Source organism: Hemicordylus capensis, chromosome 5 (assembly GCF_027244095.1).
Source record: "Hemicordylus capensis ecotype Gifberg chromosome 5, rHemCap1.1.pri, whole genome shotgun sequence".
Classification (NCBI taxonomy): Eukaryota; Metazoa; Chordata; class Lepidosauria; order Squamata; family Cordylidae; genus Hemicordylus; species Hemicordylus capensis.
In genome coordinates this window covers 214,185,386-214,202,948 of record NC_069661.1, presented here as the reverse complement: position 1 = coordinate 214,202,948, position 17,563 = coordinate 214,185,386, and the positions used below count along the sequence as shown (strand labels likewise).

Genomic DNA, 17,563 nt, shown 5'->3' with positions numbered 1-17,563 from the left:
AGCACAAGAGCACCACCATGTTATGTTTAAGCCTGGTTTTTAATCAGTGAAAGTGTTTGTTTTTGGGTGCTGAAGGAATGTGCTGCGGCTTGGGAATTTCAGAAAAGAGAAGGCTGACTTGTGAGAGCTTCTATATGTTTCTGTGTATGCTATAGCATTCTTACAATTGGTAGCATGTGTTACATCAGAAAATGATCTTCATTTCTCATTGTTTTAGAGGAAACCAGCATCCAAGAACCACGGCAGCCTGCTTCTATCCAGAAACCACCACCAGTGGTGAGTTGTTGGTTGTCTTTGGATTGGGAGAGAGAAGAGAACAGGTCTTCTGAGGCCTTCAGTTAATGCAGTGGGCCAGGCATCAATTTCCAAGTTTTATCAAGCCTATCCCACTTGTGGCATGATATGACAGTACTTCCCCAGTTCTTCCTTGACTCCACCTGGACTCTTTTGAAATACTCATTAGATTCTGTTTTGACTTGTCCACACAGTTTGGGAACAGCTTGAAGTTTCTCCCTAGAAAGCTCTGAGAGTGGGTAATCACCATCCATAAAGAGCAGAGTAAACATGGAGGAAAACTGTAGTCAGTGTCTGTCTCTCCCTTGCTTGCCTTTTTAAAAGTTTAAATTAGATTGCCTTCTGAATTCCTGCTCCCATCCCCTTACTTGGTAGGGGACTCATTAGGACTTCTGTTGTTTAATTGAGCAAATTGTTAACCTTACCACTGATACCAAGAACAACTTCTCCCCTATCTGTTGTTGGATGTCATTGAAAGTGAAGCAGTGGCCATTTCTAAGCTGCTTCCTTCCAGTTGGCAGTGCTGTTGCTCATTTAAGAACACCAAGGGATGTTTGAATCTAGTCTGTGAGGTTTAAAAAGGGCTTATTTTTCTTGTCTTTTCAGGCCAACCACAGTGGGTCAAGTCACACAACTGTTCCCAAAGTGGTAGAGTTGCTGATGTCCCAGCCAGAGTCAGCAATGCCCAACACAGCCCTGCTAGTGAAGAATCCATTGGCCTCCACCCACATCTTCAAACAAGCCTGTCACATCTGCTATCCCAAAACAGGTTATCTTCTCATGGTGATGTGGGCCAGATGCTGTTGGCACGCTTGGGCGATTGTTAATCTTGTCCTCCCCTTGTAGGACTCAAGGCTGGTGATTATACCTATCGAGAGGGTCTAGAACACAAATGCAAGCGAGATATACTGCTGGGCAGACGCCGTAACTCGGATGATAAAACTTGGAAGAGAATCCGGCCACGCCCAACCAAGACCAACTTTGTGGGCTCTTATTATCTATGCAAAGGTGAGTTGGAGGGGTGGAAATGCATTTGAGGGGGACTGTTCCAGACAGCAAGAGGGTACTATGAGATTTGTGGCGGTGCAGGGGGTGGGCTGAAGAAGGGACAGGTGGTTCCTCTAGCTGTGGTCTGTCTTCTTTTGACTACCTCTCTCTTCATATTATACTTTTCCATGAAAGACTCTCTGGGTTTCAGGGGCGTGGATACAAGAGGAGGGAGGGGGGAAATCTGCAATTTACTGCTTGCGGAAACTGTGCTACTGTGCTAAGCTAGTGTTTTTCGCATGATGTTCCAGGGAACTTTGCTAGGGATTTGCACAAATCGATTCAGCGCATCCAGTAGGGATGCACCGAATTGATTCTGTGCAGCCTGCCAAATCATTTCGATGGGGCGGGGAGCGATACTTCTAAGCATAAGTAGATACGCCTCTGCCCCACCGCTTTTCTCGGTGTGGCGCTTCACTGCTCAGAAGTCCCATGTGCAGCTGTGGGGTTTCACCCAGCAGCCTGCACGCGGCAGGACACACATGGGAGCAACACTATGCTGACCACGGACATGACCGCCATGCATACACGGTGACCATGTGCGTCTCACCTCTGTGCACAGGCTGCTGGGTGAAGCCCTGTGGCCATGCGTGGACTTCGGGTGTGGTGCTGCACCGCTCAGGAGAGGTGGCGGGAGGGCGGTGGGGGCAACTTGCTTTCCTTATGCTTATGAATCAAGGTATGTTTCACTCCCTGCCAAACCAAAACATTTGTGCACATCCCTCAACTTTGCATCCTTTGGAATCTTAATGGGGTTATATCAATGAGAAGATTGCTCATGGCAGCAAGGTTCCCTGCAAGACAATTTGCCTACCACTCCAAATTCCCTGTAACATGCAGCTGCAAGAGAGAGTGTTGGGTGCGTTATCTTGGCTCCTCTGGAGCAACTGAAGGGCAGGTAGGCTCCTGGAGGCTTTGGGGGAGTGAGGGATGGCAAAGGTGATTGTTGAGGGAGCAGTGTTTTGTTTAAGGCCTTTCATATGCTGTGACCAAAAGCTGGAGGAGCAAATGAGGGAGTGGGAAATACTTTGGGAGAGTGCCCGCCATCCCCACTGCTGCCCAGAGTCCTCCTTTCCAATATAGTACTGGGCCAGCATCCTGCATGAACTGAATGTGCCCCCCCCAAACAATCCTCAGCAGATGTGAAAAGATTTTCTGCAGGTAGAAAGTTTTGAAAATAATTGTGATAGGAAGAAGAATACTTCAAGAGGACTAGAAGTACTTGTGAGAGAGCAGAGGTTTGCTTGAATCAACCATATGCATTGCACTCATTGCATTCTTGTTCCCTCAAAGGCGAGTTTACTAATACGTTCTCCAGTAATGTTGACTGTGTTTGCACTTGCCTTTTAAAACTTCCACATTCTGCTCATAATCACGATTTCTCTCTGTAACATGTGGATGCACGCATACAAAATGCTTCATTTGAAAATGGAAAATCCATCTGCCACCATGGTACGCTTAATGAGAAGGAAAGCCTTGCAGCTATCCCATGCTACTTTGCTGTCATTGAGTGAGTTATTTATGGAGGAAGCTGCATTCACATCCAACCCCACTGTTTGTTTCTAATTGGGAGGATAAAAATATTTGTTCTGGACACTGACACCCATTGTCCACCCAGTGTACTTCTCGTTGAATGATGGTTCCTCTGGGATGCTTGAAGGAGCCATTAGTTCTTCCAGGCATAATTAAATTTAGTCGTAACATCAAGCTACTAATGAGTTGCAGAAACTCCGGAGTGATGGGAATACTTCAGTTGGGACAATGTGAATGCAGTTTATTAACCCCAGCTAACATGGTGGTGTCTTAATTCTATTAAGTTGATTACAGCTGATGGGATAGTGCATTTCCTTCTGCATTGGGGCTGCACAACTTCAGCCCTCCTGCAGATGTTGGCCTACAACTCCCATCACTATTAGCCAGTGTGGCTGGGACTGGTGGGAGTTGTAGTCCAAAAACGGCTGGAGAGCCTGAGTTGTGCAGCCCTGTTCTACACCCAAGCTTTTCTGCCCTCCACTGGGTCCTGTCTTGCTTAGCCAGCAAGATCTAAATACATTCATCACTGATGAAAAATGACAAGGAACATATTCTTGTGATGAAGGGTTAATGCTAGATATTGCATTGCAAAGTCTTCAGTTTCTGTTTTAACGGCTTGTGAAATGCAATGGGGGTGGGAGAGAGAAGGAAACAGTGGGGGCGGGGTAACAAGAGAGCTTGGTTCTGATCCCAACCTCCACTCCGTGTGTGGTGGTGTGATGTTTGTTGCTTTGTAGATATGCTTAACAAGCAGGACTGTAAGTACGGGGATAACTGCACCTTCGCGTACCACCAGGAGGAGATCGACGTGTGGACAGAGGAGCGGAAAGGAACCCTCAATCGCGACCTCCTCTTCGACCCACTGGGCGGGGTCAAGCGGGGCAGCCTGACCATTGCCAAGATCTTGAAGGAACATCAGGGCATATTCACCTTTCTCTGTGAGGTAATGAGTAGAAGGAGCACAAGATGTCCTTCCTCTGCATTCCTCTCCTTATCAGTTCTGAACAGCTTGATTGCTGTCCCATCTTGCCTAGACTCCTCCTGGGGTGGCCTGTCTTAAATGTTACTGCACTTGAAGTAAAACCACAGAATGATTCTCTCACACTTTATTTTACCCCATGCTGGATTGTAGCTCAGCTCCGTTTTTTGAAAGAAATCTAGGTAAATTGCAGCCCTTTCGCATTGCTTCATGCCTAGCCTGGTCCCTGAAACATCTTCCATAAACATCCACTGTTGAGGATGGTAAAATGAAAACATCTCTGTCTTTCATTTGGGCAGTGGTTAGGATAAGAAGCATCCTGTTCTTTTTAAAGGGCTGTACTGAAAGTCCTTGTGTACTAGTTGATGGAGTGTGTGCTTGGTCTTGGGAGAGCTGAGCGACTATAGCCCTATTTGGACATTATGCTGTATGTGTGGACAGTTGTCTGTACATGAATAATTATTTGCATGAATAACTATACATGCATTCATTTTAAAAGTGAACAGACTCCCTCAAATGCAGGGTACAGTTGGGAAAGTGAAATGTACTGCCCCATGTATGTTTAACTCGCCCATAAGAACCTGCCAGGGCCCTTGGTTTGGCATCTCAGACGTTGCTCATGGCCCCACCGCCAATGGAGATACGGTCGGTGGGGACTAGAGACAGGAACCTTTTCGTTGTGGCCCCTCAGCTTTGGAACACCCTCCCAGAAGAACTTTGCCATGGTCCCTCCCTCTGTGTGTTTAAAAAAACAAGGATCCATTTATTCATTCATATTTGTGCACCTCCCCAAACTTGCATCTCTGGACGGGGATGTAATTAAAGTCACATCTCCTTAGAGAGGCTTTTAAATGTTTCATCAACTGCTAACCTACCTCACAGGGTTGTTGTGAGGATACACATAACTATGTACACCATTCTGAACTCCTCATAGGAAAAGCGGGATATAAATGTAATAAATAAATTAAATTATATCTGGTAGGGTTTTTTTAGTTCTTACTTTCTAGCTTTTTACTTACAACTTTTAATTTGGAACTTTCAAAATGTATAACTTGATCTTTTGACTTGTTTAATTTCATTAACTTTTTAATTATTTTATATTTTATCTATTTTATTTAATGTTGTGAGCTGTCCTGAGCACTAGCGTGGTGGGGTGTGGGAGTATAAATATTTTAAATAAATAAAATTTAATGCAATAGGTTTGTTCTCATGACTTGACAGCTGAGTAGGAGGATCATCCAGGCAGGTTCCAAGCCTTGTGCATTCGCCCGAGAAACATTTGTGTACCGGCAAATGTCAAGGTAGGAACAGGGGAAAGTTATTGCATGCTAGCCGTGATCTGCATAAGATTGTTGTAAACCCATCACAGTCGATGAGCTGTCCGTAATTTACAATGTAGTAGCAGGCAAAGAGATGTCTCCAGTTACACACTTCCTCTAGGCAGGTACAAGGTTTTGTCCAGCATCTGTAAGAAGCACAAGAGAACAGATCACTACCGAATACCCAGTCCAACCCGTATTCCCTGCATCCAAGGTCGCTCTCCAGATCCCAAAGGTCCAAGGCATCACAGAGGGAGGTATGGAGGCTGTTGACAAGTTGTCTCCAGCAGCCCGTCCCGGATAAAGCTGCAGAATCTATCGCAGGTTGCCAGCTGGAATCAATCAGTGCTCTGCCCACTCAGCCTCCCTCAATCAGTCTCATGCACGCTGCAAGTGACTGCTGCATTTCCACTCCCTGACTTGGTCATGCCGCTTCTTGCGCCTGCGTGCCCTGGGCGATAACACCAGCAGTGAGAGTTCCTCCTGGGATTCGTTACGCTGCTCTGCCTCCTGCACCAAGCCCTCCTCCTGGCCATCATGAGTGCCTCCTCCCTCCGATCACAGAGCTGGCCCTCGGGATCCTTGGGTAAACTCACTGCCTCCCACTCCTCTTCCAAGTCCTCGAATGAAAGCCTGACAAAGATGGTGCAGGACATGCTTTTCCTCCACCCTCAATTCAGTGCTTGGGGAGGAGAGCTGATTTTGTGGTAGCAAGCATGAACTGCCCTCTCTGCTAAGCAAGGTCCTCCCTGGCTTACATTTGAATGGGAGACTACATGTGAGCACCACAAGATATGCCCTTTAGGAAATGGGGTTGCTCTGGGAAGAGCAAGAAGGTTCCAAGTTCCCTCACTGGCAGCTCCAAGATAGGGCCGAGAGAAACTCCTGCCTGCAACCTTGGAGAAGCTGCTGCCAGTCTGTGCAGACAATACTGAGCTAGATGGACCAATGGTCTGACTCAGTACAAGGCAGCTTCCTATGTTCCTATGTACATTATATGGGTTGGCTGCAACTGTCTTATCACTCACCCCTCCTCCTAGCTCAATTTTCGCTGATACACAACCTTTTCTTGGGAGTGCACATGGGTTGGAGCCTGGCTGCATGCTCCTATGCAGCTGTTGGTCATTAGAACCAGCCCAGTGTGTAAATAACTGTATGTGCCTACACTCTATGTGGATTGCATATGTGTATAACTTGTGAATAGGGCCTGTGAATAGTCCTGGGCAAGTTATTAGCTCCGAGCCTAAATTCCTTATCTGTAAAATGGCAATAACCACGATGTATTCACGAAGTGGTTGTGAAAATCAGCACGGGTGGCAATGTCTTGAAAGTGCTGTAGAAGCGGTTAGGAATAATTTCTAGAAATGTGAGAGCCTGAGCATCCTCTCCTTGCATGCTTTTGCAGATCTGCTTTGACAGCAAACCCCGGATAATCAGCAAAGGGACCAAGGACTCTTCGGTCGTGTGCTCCAATCTCGCAGCAAAACATGGCTTTTATGACAATAAGTAAGTGAGCCAGGCTTGTCTTCAGCCAGGAATGGTTGCAAAATTTATTTTTATTTATTTATATTTGCAAATTTACTAGTATCTTTTTATAATCTGTAAAAGGATTTGTTTCCATTGGTTTACAGTCATAAGTGATGCATTTCCTCCTCCGGTTTTTTTTCTAAGGGAGGGACCCCAGTTCAGCTTACACATGCCTGAGCTCATGTTTGCACGTGCAGCCCCTGACTTCTGGAGCAGGAAGGTTGGCCGGTTTTAGCCTGATAGGTATAAGAGGGATTATTGGTTTGACTGTAAGGTAGTTGCTCACATCATCCCTTGTGTCTCTCTATATGCTGATACTAACCTGGATGCTTTGGGGTTAAATGAGCAAATAAACTAAAGAGCTAACTGAGCAAAGAGACACCTTTTTAAAGTGGTGATTCTCTTATATTTAGCAACTGGCCCTATCTAGCCCCAGTGCAGCAGCCTTCCAGTGGCGGTTGTTGGTATCTGTCTTAACGTTTCTTTTTAGATTGTGAGACCTTTGGGGACAGGGGACCATTTTATTTATGTATTTTTCTTTGTAAACTGCTTTGTGAGCTTGGGTTGAAGAGCAGTGTATAAATATCCGTAGTTGTAATAGTAGCTATGGGCCAAATATCCTCAGCTGAGGCACAAATTCACCGGCTGGCTTTAGAAATGTGCTCTTGGCTTTGGCCCCTTTCCTTTCCCCACCACATGTCTGTAACTTGGGGATGATAATAGTGACCTCTCTTACAGGATTGTTGTACATAGGAAGCTGCCTTATATTGAGTCAGACCATTAGTCCATCTGGCTCATTACTGTCTAAACTGACTGGCTGTGGCTCTGGAGCTGCGCCACGGCAACACACAGTCGCAAAGACGGGGTTAGCGGAGTGCTTGCTCCACTAACCTCGTCTAAGCGGAGGGCTAGTTAAGTAGGTTACCAGCTTTGAGGACACCGGGCTTGCAGGCAAGCCCGGTGGTTCTCATGTTCGCCAAAAAGCGGGCTAGGCTTCCTTAGCCCGCTTTTTGATGATTGTGAGAATCGCCTCAAAGCCGCTGTGGTTGCAGTTTTAACTATACTACTTGGTTGTTCCAAAAATCAGTTGTTTGGCAGCAGAGGCAGAACTGAATGAATGCAGCTACAAATAGGTGCTTTCCCATGTGGCTGTTTACTTTTTAAGCATCTGCCATGCTTCTAAAGGTATGTATGGCTTGGGCCTGACATGACATGGGCCCTTCAAGCACTCAGGCAAGTACTATATAAATATTTAGTAATGCTGGCATTTTAAAAAGGAGCACTACACATCTGTATTCCTCTCCTCGCTGCAGGTGTCTGGTTCACATTGTTCGCTCCACTTCTCTGAAATACTCCAAGATCCGCCAGTTCCAGGAGCACTTTCAGTTTGATGTGTGCCGGCATGAAGTGCGTTACGGCTGCCTCCGTGAAGACAGCTGCCACTTTGCTCACAGCTTCATAGAGCTTAAAGTTTGGTTGCTACAGCAATACTCTGGTGAGTGTGTCACTTGTGGGCTGTGGGGAGAACAGAAGCTGAGAGTTTCTTCAGACTTCTACATGCACACTCTGTGGTGTTGAGCTATCTGTGGGAAACTGAACTCACTGAATCAAGGTGGATAATGCTCCTTGCAGCACAATCCTATGTATGTTTACTCAGAAGTAAGTTCTACTGTGTTCAGTGGGGCTTACTGCTAGATAAATGTGCCTAGGTTTGCAGCCGCATCGTGAGTTGAGAGATAATTTTAGATGATAGGTAAGTGTGAATATTGTAAATCTTGGGGACACATTGGGCCAACTCAACTTTTTAGGCTGGAAACGGCTTGGGAATTGTTTTAAGTGTAGCAACAGGGAACGGAGATCTGGATCTAGGTTTTCTTGTGATGGGATTATTAATGTGGATTTATTTTAGGATTGTTTCCCATTGATGACTGAGTTTAATTTATTCTTATTTCCTCCCACCAAATCTCAGTGTGGATCCTGGCATAAACTCCCTACCATTATGTAGGACACTGCCCAAGGAAAAAAACTGGCAGAAGTGTAATTTTTAGGTGGCTTGTGAAAAAAGGAGGATGGATGGAAAAAAGGCAGAGCTGTGGCATCAGGGAAAGGCCCCATTCTTGTGATGCTTAAATGTCTTGCCCTGTATCACCACCTCTGCAAATTGGAAGTTTTGTCCTTACATTATTGTAAGCACATTTGAACTGTAGCTGCCCTGCAGCCTGCAAAATAAAGCTCCTTCCAACCCTCTACAAACTCTCTAGGTATTCACCCACATTGATGGTATTTGGTGGTGTATATATGACAGTTGCAACCTTTAAAAAAATCTTTGAAGCAGGGATACTAGATGTTCAGTCTGGAGCATTAGAGGGTGCAATTTGAGATCACACTGTAGAGCATGTGCAGCTGCCCCCAGCCCCCAATGTACATGGGCTGTATTGTGTGTGCTTGTTTTCTTGTCATGCTGTGGTGATGTTGAAAGTGGAAGAGTTCAAGGTGGTGTACTGTTAAACCCTCAAATGCAAATAAGCCAGACTCTGTACAACTGGGTGTTGATAGCTAGTCTTTCCACACACACACACACACACACACACACACACACACACACACACCCCTTCTCTATTTCTCTATCTCTCTCTATAAATTTAGGAAAAAAACAACTGATAGAATTCAGCTCAGGAACAAATATAACACTTATATAAATATAGTTAGTCTTTACATACAGGCAAGTTGCATTGAGAGCCCCTTGAATATTTACTCCACCACCACCATTGAACAGAAGAACTAGAAAGAAGTGCTTTGAGTCAGGACCTAAACAACATATGAACCTTCCTTATACTGAATCAGAGCATTGACCCATCTAGCTTATGACCCTGGTCTACACCAGGGCTGCACCATTTTGGCCTTCCAGCTGTTGGGAGTACACTCCCATAATCTCCAGCCATAGTGGCCTATGGGCAGGATGATGGGGGTTGTAGTTCAGCAATAGCTGGAGGGCTGAAGTTTGCAGCCCTGGTCTACTATAACAGGCAGCAGCCCTCCAGGGCTCCACACGTCTTGCCCAGTCCTAATGGGAGATGCCAGAGATGAAACCCTTTGCATCTGCATGCAAAGCATGTGCTTTGCCACTGAGCTCCCCAACATTTTCCAAAGGCCTGCTGAATTAGCTCTTAATATGTGTCTCTTCTGTCATCCCAGGAATGACACATGAAGATATTGTTCAGGAATCTAAAAAGTATTGGCAGCAGATGGAGGCGCATGCCAGCAAGGCTAACAACACTATGGTAAGGAGCTTCAGAGAGTGAATGCCTGTGACTGTTGAGCCCCATTCAGACACAAAGTTGCACATGTGTGTACAGAAGTGGTTTTTGTGTGAGATGCTGTATATGCATTCATTTTAACCATGAACATGGTACAAGCCACCTCAAATTAAGAGTACAGATAGGAAGGTACTCCTTATACGCATGTTAATGTAATGTGTGTATAACTGTGTATATGGATCTGTACGTGTATATACTGTACATAGACTGTGTGTAGAACAGTAGCATGTGAATCGGGCTTTGGAGTTGCATTCATGTGAATACCCTTCTTCGTTAGTCAGAAGTAACTACTGGAATTCCTAATGCTAAGAGCTGTTCAGGAGGGCGTGCTTTCTTTCTCATAAGATACTCAGGTACACAAAGCATGCATGACACGTTGCTTCCTCTTTCTCCCCCTGCTCCCAGGAGATTCCAGTCTGGAAAATCATGGGTGGGGAGGATGTCTCTGAGTTCTTCTCTGCTCTTCTTTCTAGAGAGTGAGTAAATTACTCAGTCCAGTGAGCAGAAAAGGGTGCATTGAACCCTATTCTGGTACATTCACATGATAAATGGTGTGCATGTTCCTCTTCCTTCCTTGGTTTAACCTTTCTCTCCGAATGAGGTTTAAGTGTTATACCTGTTTAAACAAGTATTGGGAGCACATATAGAGGGGCAGTTCAGATTAACAGGCCCCTCACACCTGAAAGGGACGCACCAAGAATGTGAGAAGACATTCTCTGCCAGTGTCATGATTGGCTCACTCTTGGTATGACCCCATCCTTATCGTGTGTGTCAGTTGTGTTGAGCGTTGTTTGTTTGTTTGTTACTTGAAGGAGCATTAGCGTGAAGATAAGCCATCGGTTGGTTGCCTTGTGTGTGTCTAAGATTATTAAAAAACTAATGCACTTACTGAGGAGTAAGCGCTATGGGAAACAGTGGGACTTATTTCTAAGGATTGCGCTGCTTTGGCACCTGCACTGCTTGAGTAAGAATTGTACTCCCTTCCCATTTTTGCATGCATGTGGCATCTGGTGTGAAGCTGTGAAATGCAATATTATTATTACTACAAGCAGGTGAGGCCTGTCATTGACTGGGCAAAGTCATTTTGTGTAGATTACATTTATTGGAATTAAGAAGAAATATAAACACTGGAAAAAGTAACTCCTATCAAGTAAAGCTTCCATTACTCTTTCCGTAACTAATTCGAATTACAGTAAAAAAAATTATTTGCACTAAAATGGCAGTTGAATAGGTGACTTGATTTTAATTTTGTTAGCAAATATTTTTATGATTTCTAATCATAATGGTCATGACTGTTTTCTGATTTAAAGTACCAGGAAGAAGCTGCTGGCATAGGTAATTATAGCTCCTTAGAACTCTTTTGGTTCTGCTTTAATTAAAAATATCTAAAACTTTCACCCAGCATATTCCAGTCTAAAAGGTAATGCATTCAGATAATTTAAGTGGCAGGATTCTCTATGCAAAATTTGGTATGTGTAGGTAATAGGGAAGTATGACTTTATTTTGCACAAACAAAACATATAATAGATTTTTTTTAAAACACACTAAAGGATATGCCTGAAGGATCATTACATATTGCAAAATCAGTACTCATAGATACTAGGATTGATAAGAACTTGACTTGGAATATCATGCCTTTGCCTATGAACTTTGACAGTGAGATGTTCCAAAAAGTACGAGACGCAAGTGTCACGACACTTGTGGTCAGGTAGACTGTGAGCTCTTTGGGATGGGGATCAATTATTTATTTATTTATTTCTCTCTCTATGTAAACTGCTTTGGAAACTTTTGTTGAAAAGCAGTATATAAATATTTGTTGCATACAATGCTGGGAAAAGTACAGGCAAACCTCATTAACTGTTGATCCGATAACCACAGTTTCACATATCCACAGTTGGGTAATTCACCCCCGACCTCGGCATACGTGGAAAACAGATGGTTAATTTTCATGTATCTGCAGTTTGGAGATGGCTGGAAATGACCTTGGAGGTCGTATCTGGCTGCCATTTTGTAAAAGGGAGCCATTTTGTGGCTCATTTAGTAAGAAAACCCCTTGTCTTTCCATGAAAAACATGGAATAATGGAAGAATTTGGACTTCTGGAGGATATTGCTGGATAGCTGAAGGCCTACAGAGCACAGAAGGAAGACTTTACTCCCCCTCCCCATTTTTGCCCAACTTTACAGCAGTTTCCCAGCCTCCATGAACCTAACCCCCACCCCCACCATTCCCATTGACCCAATGCTTCATTATCCATGGTTTTGTTACCTGCAGTAATCTGTGGGAATGGAACCCCTGTGGATAATGGGGTTCACCTGTACAGTGTTACTGTACAGAGGAGATTTCCACATTGTCCCAGGAAAAAAACAAAAAAACCCTGAGGGGAGTTAGGATTAGCTGACCTGAAGAACAAGACATATTTGGGTATGGGCAGAGGGTGGGGCAAGGTGAGAACTTTGGGCCAAGCTTGTGAACATTAGAAATAACCAATTAAAGATAAGCTGGAAAAAGGGGAGTTGAAACTAGAACCAGTCACCAAACATGTATACAAACTCTACTGAATTTGGACAGGGATTCGAATAGAAGAAAGGGAACACAACCATGTTGGAGGTCACCACTCACCAGCTCTTCTTGGAAGACCTGGACTCACCAGCTCTTCTTGGAAGACCTAAGTGGGTTCCTCAGAACTGGTGTCTCTTGGCTAACTCAAAAAGCAATTGGATTTACTCTACAGAATTTTGTAACTGGAATATTTTGGTGAGAAAACAGTATTTTGGCTAAATAGCTAAGAACATTGATTTGAATTGATTCTTGAAAGATTATTTGAGGAGGGGGGCATGCTATTCATCCCCCAGCTCTGTTTTTTAACTGTTGCTATGGGATTACAAACTGTTGCTTGGCTCCTGGGTGGCACTTTCAGAGCACCAGAGAAGTGCCTAACTGGTGAGTAACAAAAGAAGCCCAACCCTGGTGTCGAATTAAAACAGTACTTGGACTGGAAAATAAAGTTATTTGCCCTTCGATTACTTTCAGAAGGTGCGGCTCGTAAGAAGAGAGGAGCAGACCTTAACTCCTCCCATCATTTCTTGGAATATGAGCACTGATGATTAAAGTACTATTGCACTTCCTACCACTAGATGTCTTTAATTCCTTCTGTCCATTTTCAGCATAGGAGGGAATGTTATAGTCAAGCCTCAACATATAACCCGTTCTAGCATACCAAAATGGAAGCTTCTTCTCTTGGGTAAAATTGAGGGTAAAAGAGGCTCTGACTCCCATTAATTTTAATGGATATTATCATTAGCTTTTAAATGAAAAAGTTCACAAAATGACTTGCATAGAAAAAGAATCATAAGAAGATGGTTCTCTGTCCCCAAAGGGCTCACAATCTAAGCTACAACTAAAACAATTTACTTACTGCTTTTCAATAGAAGTGGTTTACATAGAAAAATAAATGAAAAATGGCTCCCTGTCTCAAAAGTCATAATCTAAAAGGAAATATAAGGTAGACACCAGCAACAATTACTTTAATTAAAAATAATTATTTAAACCTTTCACCTAGCATATTCTGGATGCTGTGCTGGTGCCTGAATAGGGTGGTCTTTTCCTGCTAAATATAAGAGAATCACCACTTTAAAAGGTACCTCTTTGCTCACTTAGCCCCTGCACTTTCAACAGAAAGGCCCTCTTCATTTGCATAAGGAACTGTCTTATTTTCCTTTTGAATAATCAGACTAATTGAGGGTGGTAACTGGAAGCTGTTTCTATTACCTCTTTCAATTTACTAGTTACTTTACTGTTCTTTTTGGCCTCTTAGCCAACTCTTTATCAGAGGAGAGCTGGTCTTGTGGTAGCAAGCATGAATTGTCCCCTTTGCTAAGCAAAGTCTGCCCTTGTTGCATTTGAATGGGAGACCACATGTGAGCACTGTAAGATATTCCCCTCTGGAGATGGAGCCGCTTTGGGAAGAGCACCTACCAGCTTGTATGCAGAAGATTCCAAGTTCTCTCCTTGGCATCTCTAAGATAGGGTGAGAGAGATTCCTTCTTGCAACCTTGGAGAAGCTGCAGCCAGTCTGTGTAGACCATACTGAGCTAAATGGACAAATGCTCTGACCCAGTATATTGCAGCTTCCTGTGTTCCTCTGCTTGAAAACACACACATTCCTACCTTTCAGTGTTCCCTCTAACAGGGATTTCCAGATGTTGTTGACTACAACTTCCAGAATCCCCAGCCCAAAGGCCACTGCAGCTGGGGATGCTGGGAGTTGTAGTGAACAGCATCTGGGAATCCCTGTTACAGGGAACAGTGCTACTTTTACCTTTCTTACTTCCCTTCATCTCTTACTGTCCCTACATGGAGCATGAGGGAAAACTGAGTCATGTTCTCGTTCCAAAAGGAAAAAAGGAGAATCCTCTCTTCCCCCCGTAGGTAAGATGCAGCTCAGCTGCTTACATGTGGCAGGCACGCAGACAACTTTCCGGTCCTCACCAGTGCCATTACTGGGAGGAGGCGGTGGAGAGAAAGGCCCTGAACTCCTAGAAGTTTCATCAGGGACCAGAAAAAGCAAACATAGCTGCCTGCTGGTGCTGGGGGCCCCCCCGGTTTGCCAGAGGTTCTTGCCACCACTCAACTGGAGCAGTCCAAAGGCCCTCCATGCCCTCAAGGCCTGACTGAACCACTGGAACCTCCCACATGGTCTTCCAAGTGGCTGTGCCATGATCAAATACCGCCTCCCCCAGCCAGGCCTAGCAATCCTCTGGCACTATCAGCAGGGCTGATCGAGAATCCCCACCACCACCACAACCACTGCAGTTGCCAGAGGGCCGGGAGTCACTCTGAGTGGATCCCTCCCATCCCAGAGAGAAAACGAGCCGCCATGGATGAGGAGAATGGCCGTCTCTCCCTGCGCAGCCTGCCCCGCCTGGACCAGCCTTGCCTCCCAACACACTGGAGCAAAGCCCTCCTCCTTCAATCCCTGCCCCTGTGCTACATTCTGAAATCCCAGAGTTGGCAAAATTGATTTCAGAATGCTATTGCCAAATCCATGCAGCAGCACCACTAGACTAAATCTAATCAGAAAAAGAAGAGAGACCGTGATTCTACTTCCATTTCTTAATCTTCGTCTTCCTCATCAGAAGAGGCTCCCAAAAAATCTCAAGAAGTCCAAGAAAAAAATAGACCTAGATAGGCCCAAGGTGCCACTGCTGAGCAAAGAAACAGCTTTTAAAGTGGTGATCCTTTTTTATTTAGCAGGGGGAAAGCAACTGGCCCTATCCAACCTCAGCACAATATGCCTCCTGTGGCTGTTGCTGGTATCTGCCTTATGTTGCTTTTTAGATTGTGAGCCCTTTGGGGACAGGGGACCATCTTATTTATGTATTATTTATTTTTCTATGTAAACTGCTTTGAGAACTTTGAAGAGTGGTATATAAATATATATATAGTAGTTGGTCTAAGAGACCCCTAAAAGACAAAAAAGAATGACAAGGCTAAGGAGGATCCGGCCTTGCCATCCCATTCTTATCCACATGGTGGGTCTTCCTTCACTGGTGTAGATGCCATAGACTGGCAGGTGAGTGCTGTGGGCTGCTGGAGCTGTTGCTATTCCGACAGGATGGGTTGGATTGGGGCCTAACACCTTGAAACAGCAAGCAGCAGTGTTGGCACCTCTACTATATACCTCTAAGAACAGTCTTTCGTCTCACTCACACCTCAAACGATTCTTCAAAGGGGCTTCCCTCAAGTTACCACCAGTTGTCCATAGGTTTCCCTCCTGGGACTTGTATAAGGTATTATGTGTCTTTCAAGGTATTTATGTGTCTTTTGAACCAGTGCATTCCATATCCTTATGCCTGCTTTCATTGAAACAAGCCTTCCTAGTGGCCATCACCTCGGCCAGAAGTGTGTCTTTTGAGAGCCTTGCAAGCGAACCCAAACTTTTGCGGTTTTTCTCTGTCTGGCTTAAGGTTCCATTGATTTTTTTTTCACTGTTCACAAGATGTCCTTCTACCATCTTTCTGTCCCAAACGTGTACATATCTTGGAAATTATGGTGTCATAAACTGGATGTACAGTGCTGCCTAAAGGAATACCTTGATCGCAATGCATCATTCAGAACCACAGATGCCCTGTTAGTCTCTCCTTCCAGCCTCCATGGGCCAGAGAAAACCACTACCTACTGTTGCTCACTGAATCAAGGCATGCATAGTGTTGGCATACGTGGTACAGAATCTTCCCTGACCTCTCAAGATCTTGGCGCATTCTACTTGATCGGCAGCTACCTCCACCGCTCTGTCTTCTAACGCACCATTGGAGGAAACATGCAGAGCAGCTACATGGTCCTCTCCATCTGCCTTCACTAGGCACTATAAGCTCAATCTGCATTGCTCTCTCAAGCAGCATTTGGCAGACTGGTCCTGCAAGAGGTTCTTCTGCCCCAGTAGATGCTGACGCTCCCACTCAGGGTTCTCAGCTGTGGCATGACCCATGGTGATGTCCTCATCAAGCAGCAGAGAAAGGAGCGTTGGTTACTCACTGTGAAGGCTGCCTCTTGCTGCTGGATTTGAGGACATCTCAACCCACCCATCCAGTCGTCTACTAGCCCGTATGTTTTTTAGCCTACTTTCCAGTAGGCTTATGAGATCACTTGGCATTCTGTGTTTGTGTCTGTGTGCCTGTCCGTGTGTGTGTCCATCCCCCCTGCCCCCATCAACTTTGCAACACCTGAACCAATATGAACCAAATCGGGTACAGTTGTAGGGACACATAGGGACTCCTCAATGGCGTAGTTCGTGATGTCATCCACCCTGATCCAAGATGGTGGACACATAAACTTTTGAGGCGCAAGTGGGCGAACTTGTGAACCACCTAACCAATTTGAACCAAATTTGCTACAGCTGTAGGAACACATAGAGATGCCCAAATGGCATGGTGTGTGATGACATCATCCACTCCAATTCAAGATGGCGGCCAGGTGAACATCTGAAGCACAAGCAGGCTAATTTGTGGACTATCTAACCAATTTAAATTAAATTAGTTACAGTTGTGGTGAGTGACACGCAGGGACTCCTCAACGGTGGTGTTTGTGATGTCATCCACACGGATTCAAGATGGTGGACGTGTAAACTTTGGAGGCGCGCTGTAATAAACCTGCCACACTCAGTGAGCAGTCCGTAATTTACAATGCAGTAGCAGGTGAAGGGATGTCTCTGGTTCCACACTTCTTCCAAGCAGGCAAGAGGCTCCGTCCAGTGTCGGATCCCAATGGTTCAGAGTCCGAGGTTCCAAGCTGTATGACACCACCATCACACAAAGAGGTATCGAGGCTGTTGACGAGTTGTCTTTAGCAGCCCATCCAGAATGAAGCTGCAGAATTTATAGCAGATTGCCTGCTGGAATCAATCAGCGTTCCACCCAGTCGGCCGCCCTTCATCAGTCACATACACACTGCAAGTGGCTGCTGCGTCTCAACTCCCTGACCTGGTCGTGCCGCTTCTCATGCCTGCATGCCCTGGGAGATACACCGGCAGCAAGAGTTCCTCATGGG

General features: G+C 45.1%; 1 protein-coding gene across 11 annotated transcripts in view; it reads left to right on the top strand.

Annotated features, from left to right (window-relative positions):
- ZC3H7B (zinc finger CCCH-type containing 7B) overlaps nucleotides 1-17,563 on the top strand; it is an 88,071-nt gene that overhangs the window by 44,295 nt on the left and 26,213 nt on the right. For all 11 annotated transcript variants that reach the window (XR_008308179.1, XM_053253912.1, XM_053253909.1 and 8 more), the window contains 7 exons: nucleotides 218-276; nucleotides 901-1,063; nucleotides 1,141-1,302; nucleotides 3,612-3,817; nucleotides 6,578-6,678; nucleotides 8,013-8,194; nucleotides 9,895-9,980. Coding sequence is in view for 10 of the 11 variants with exons in the window: in XM_053253912.1 (XP_053109887.1) it covers nucleotides 218-276; nucleotides 901-1,063; nucleotides 1,141-1,302; nucleotides 3,612-3,817; nucleotides 6,578-6,678; nucleotides 8,013-8,194; nucleotides 9,895-9,980 (959 nt within the window). In the remaining variant the exon portion in view is untranslated. The remainder of the gene's footprint in view (nucleotides 1-217; nucleotides 277-900; nucleotides 1,064-1,140; nucleotides 1,303-3,611; nucleotides 3,818-6,577; nucleotides 6,679-8,012; nucleotides 8,195-9,894; nucleotides 9,981-17,563) is intronic.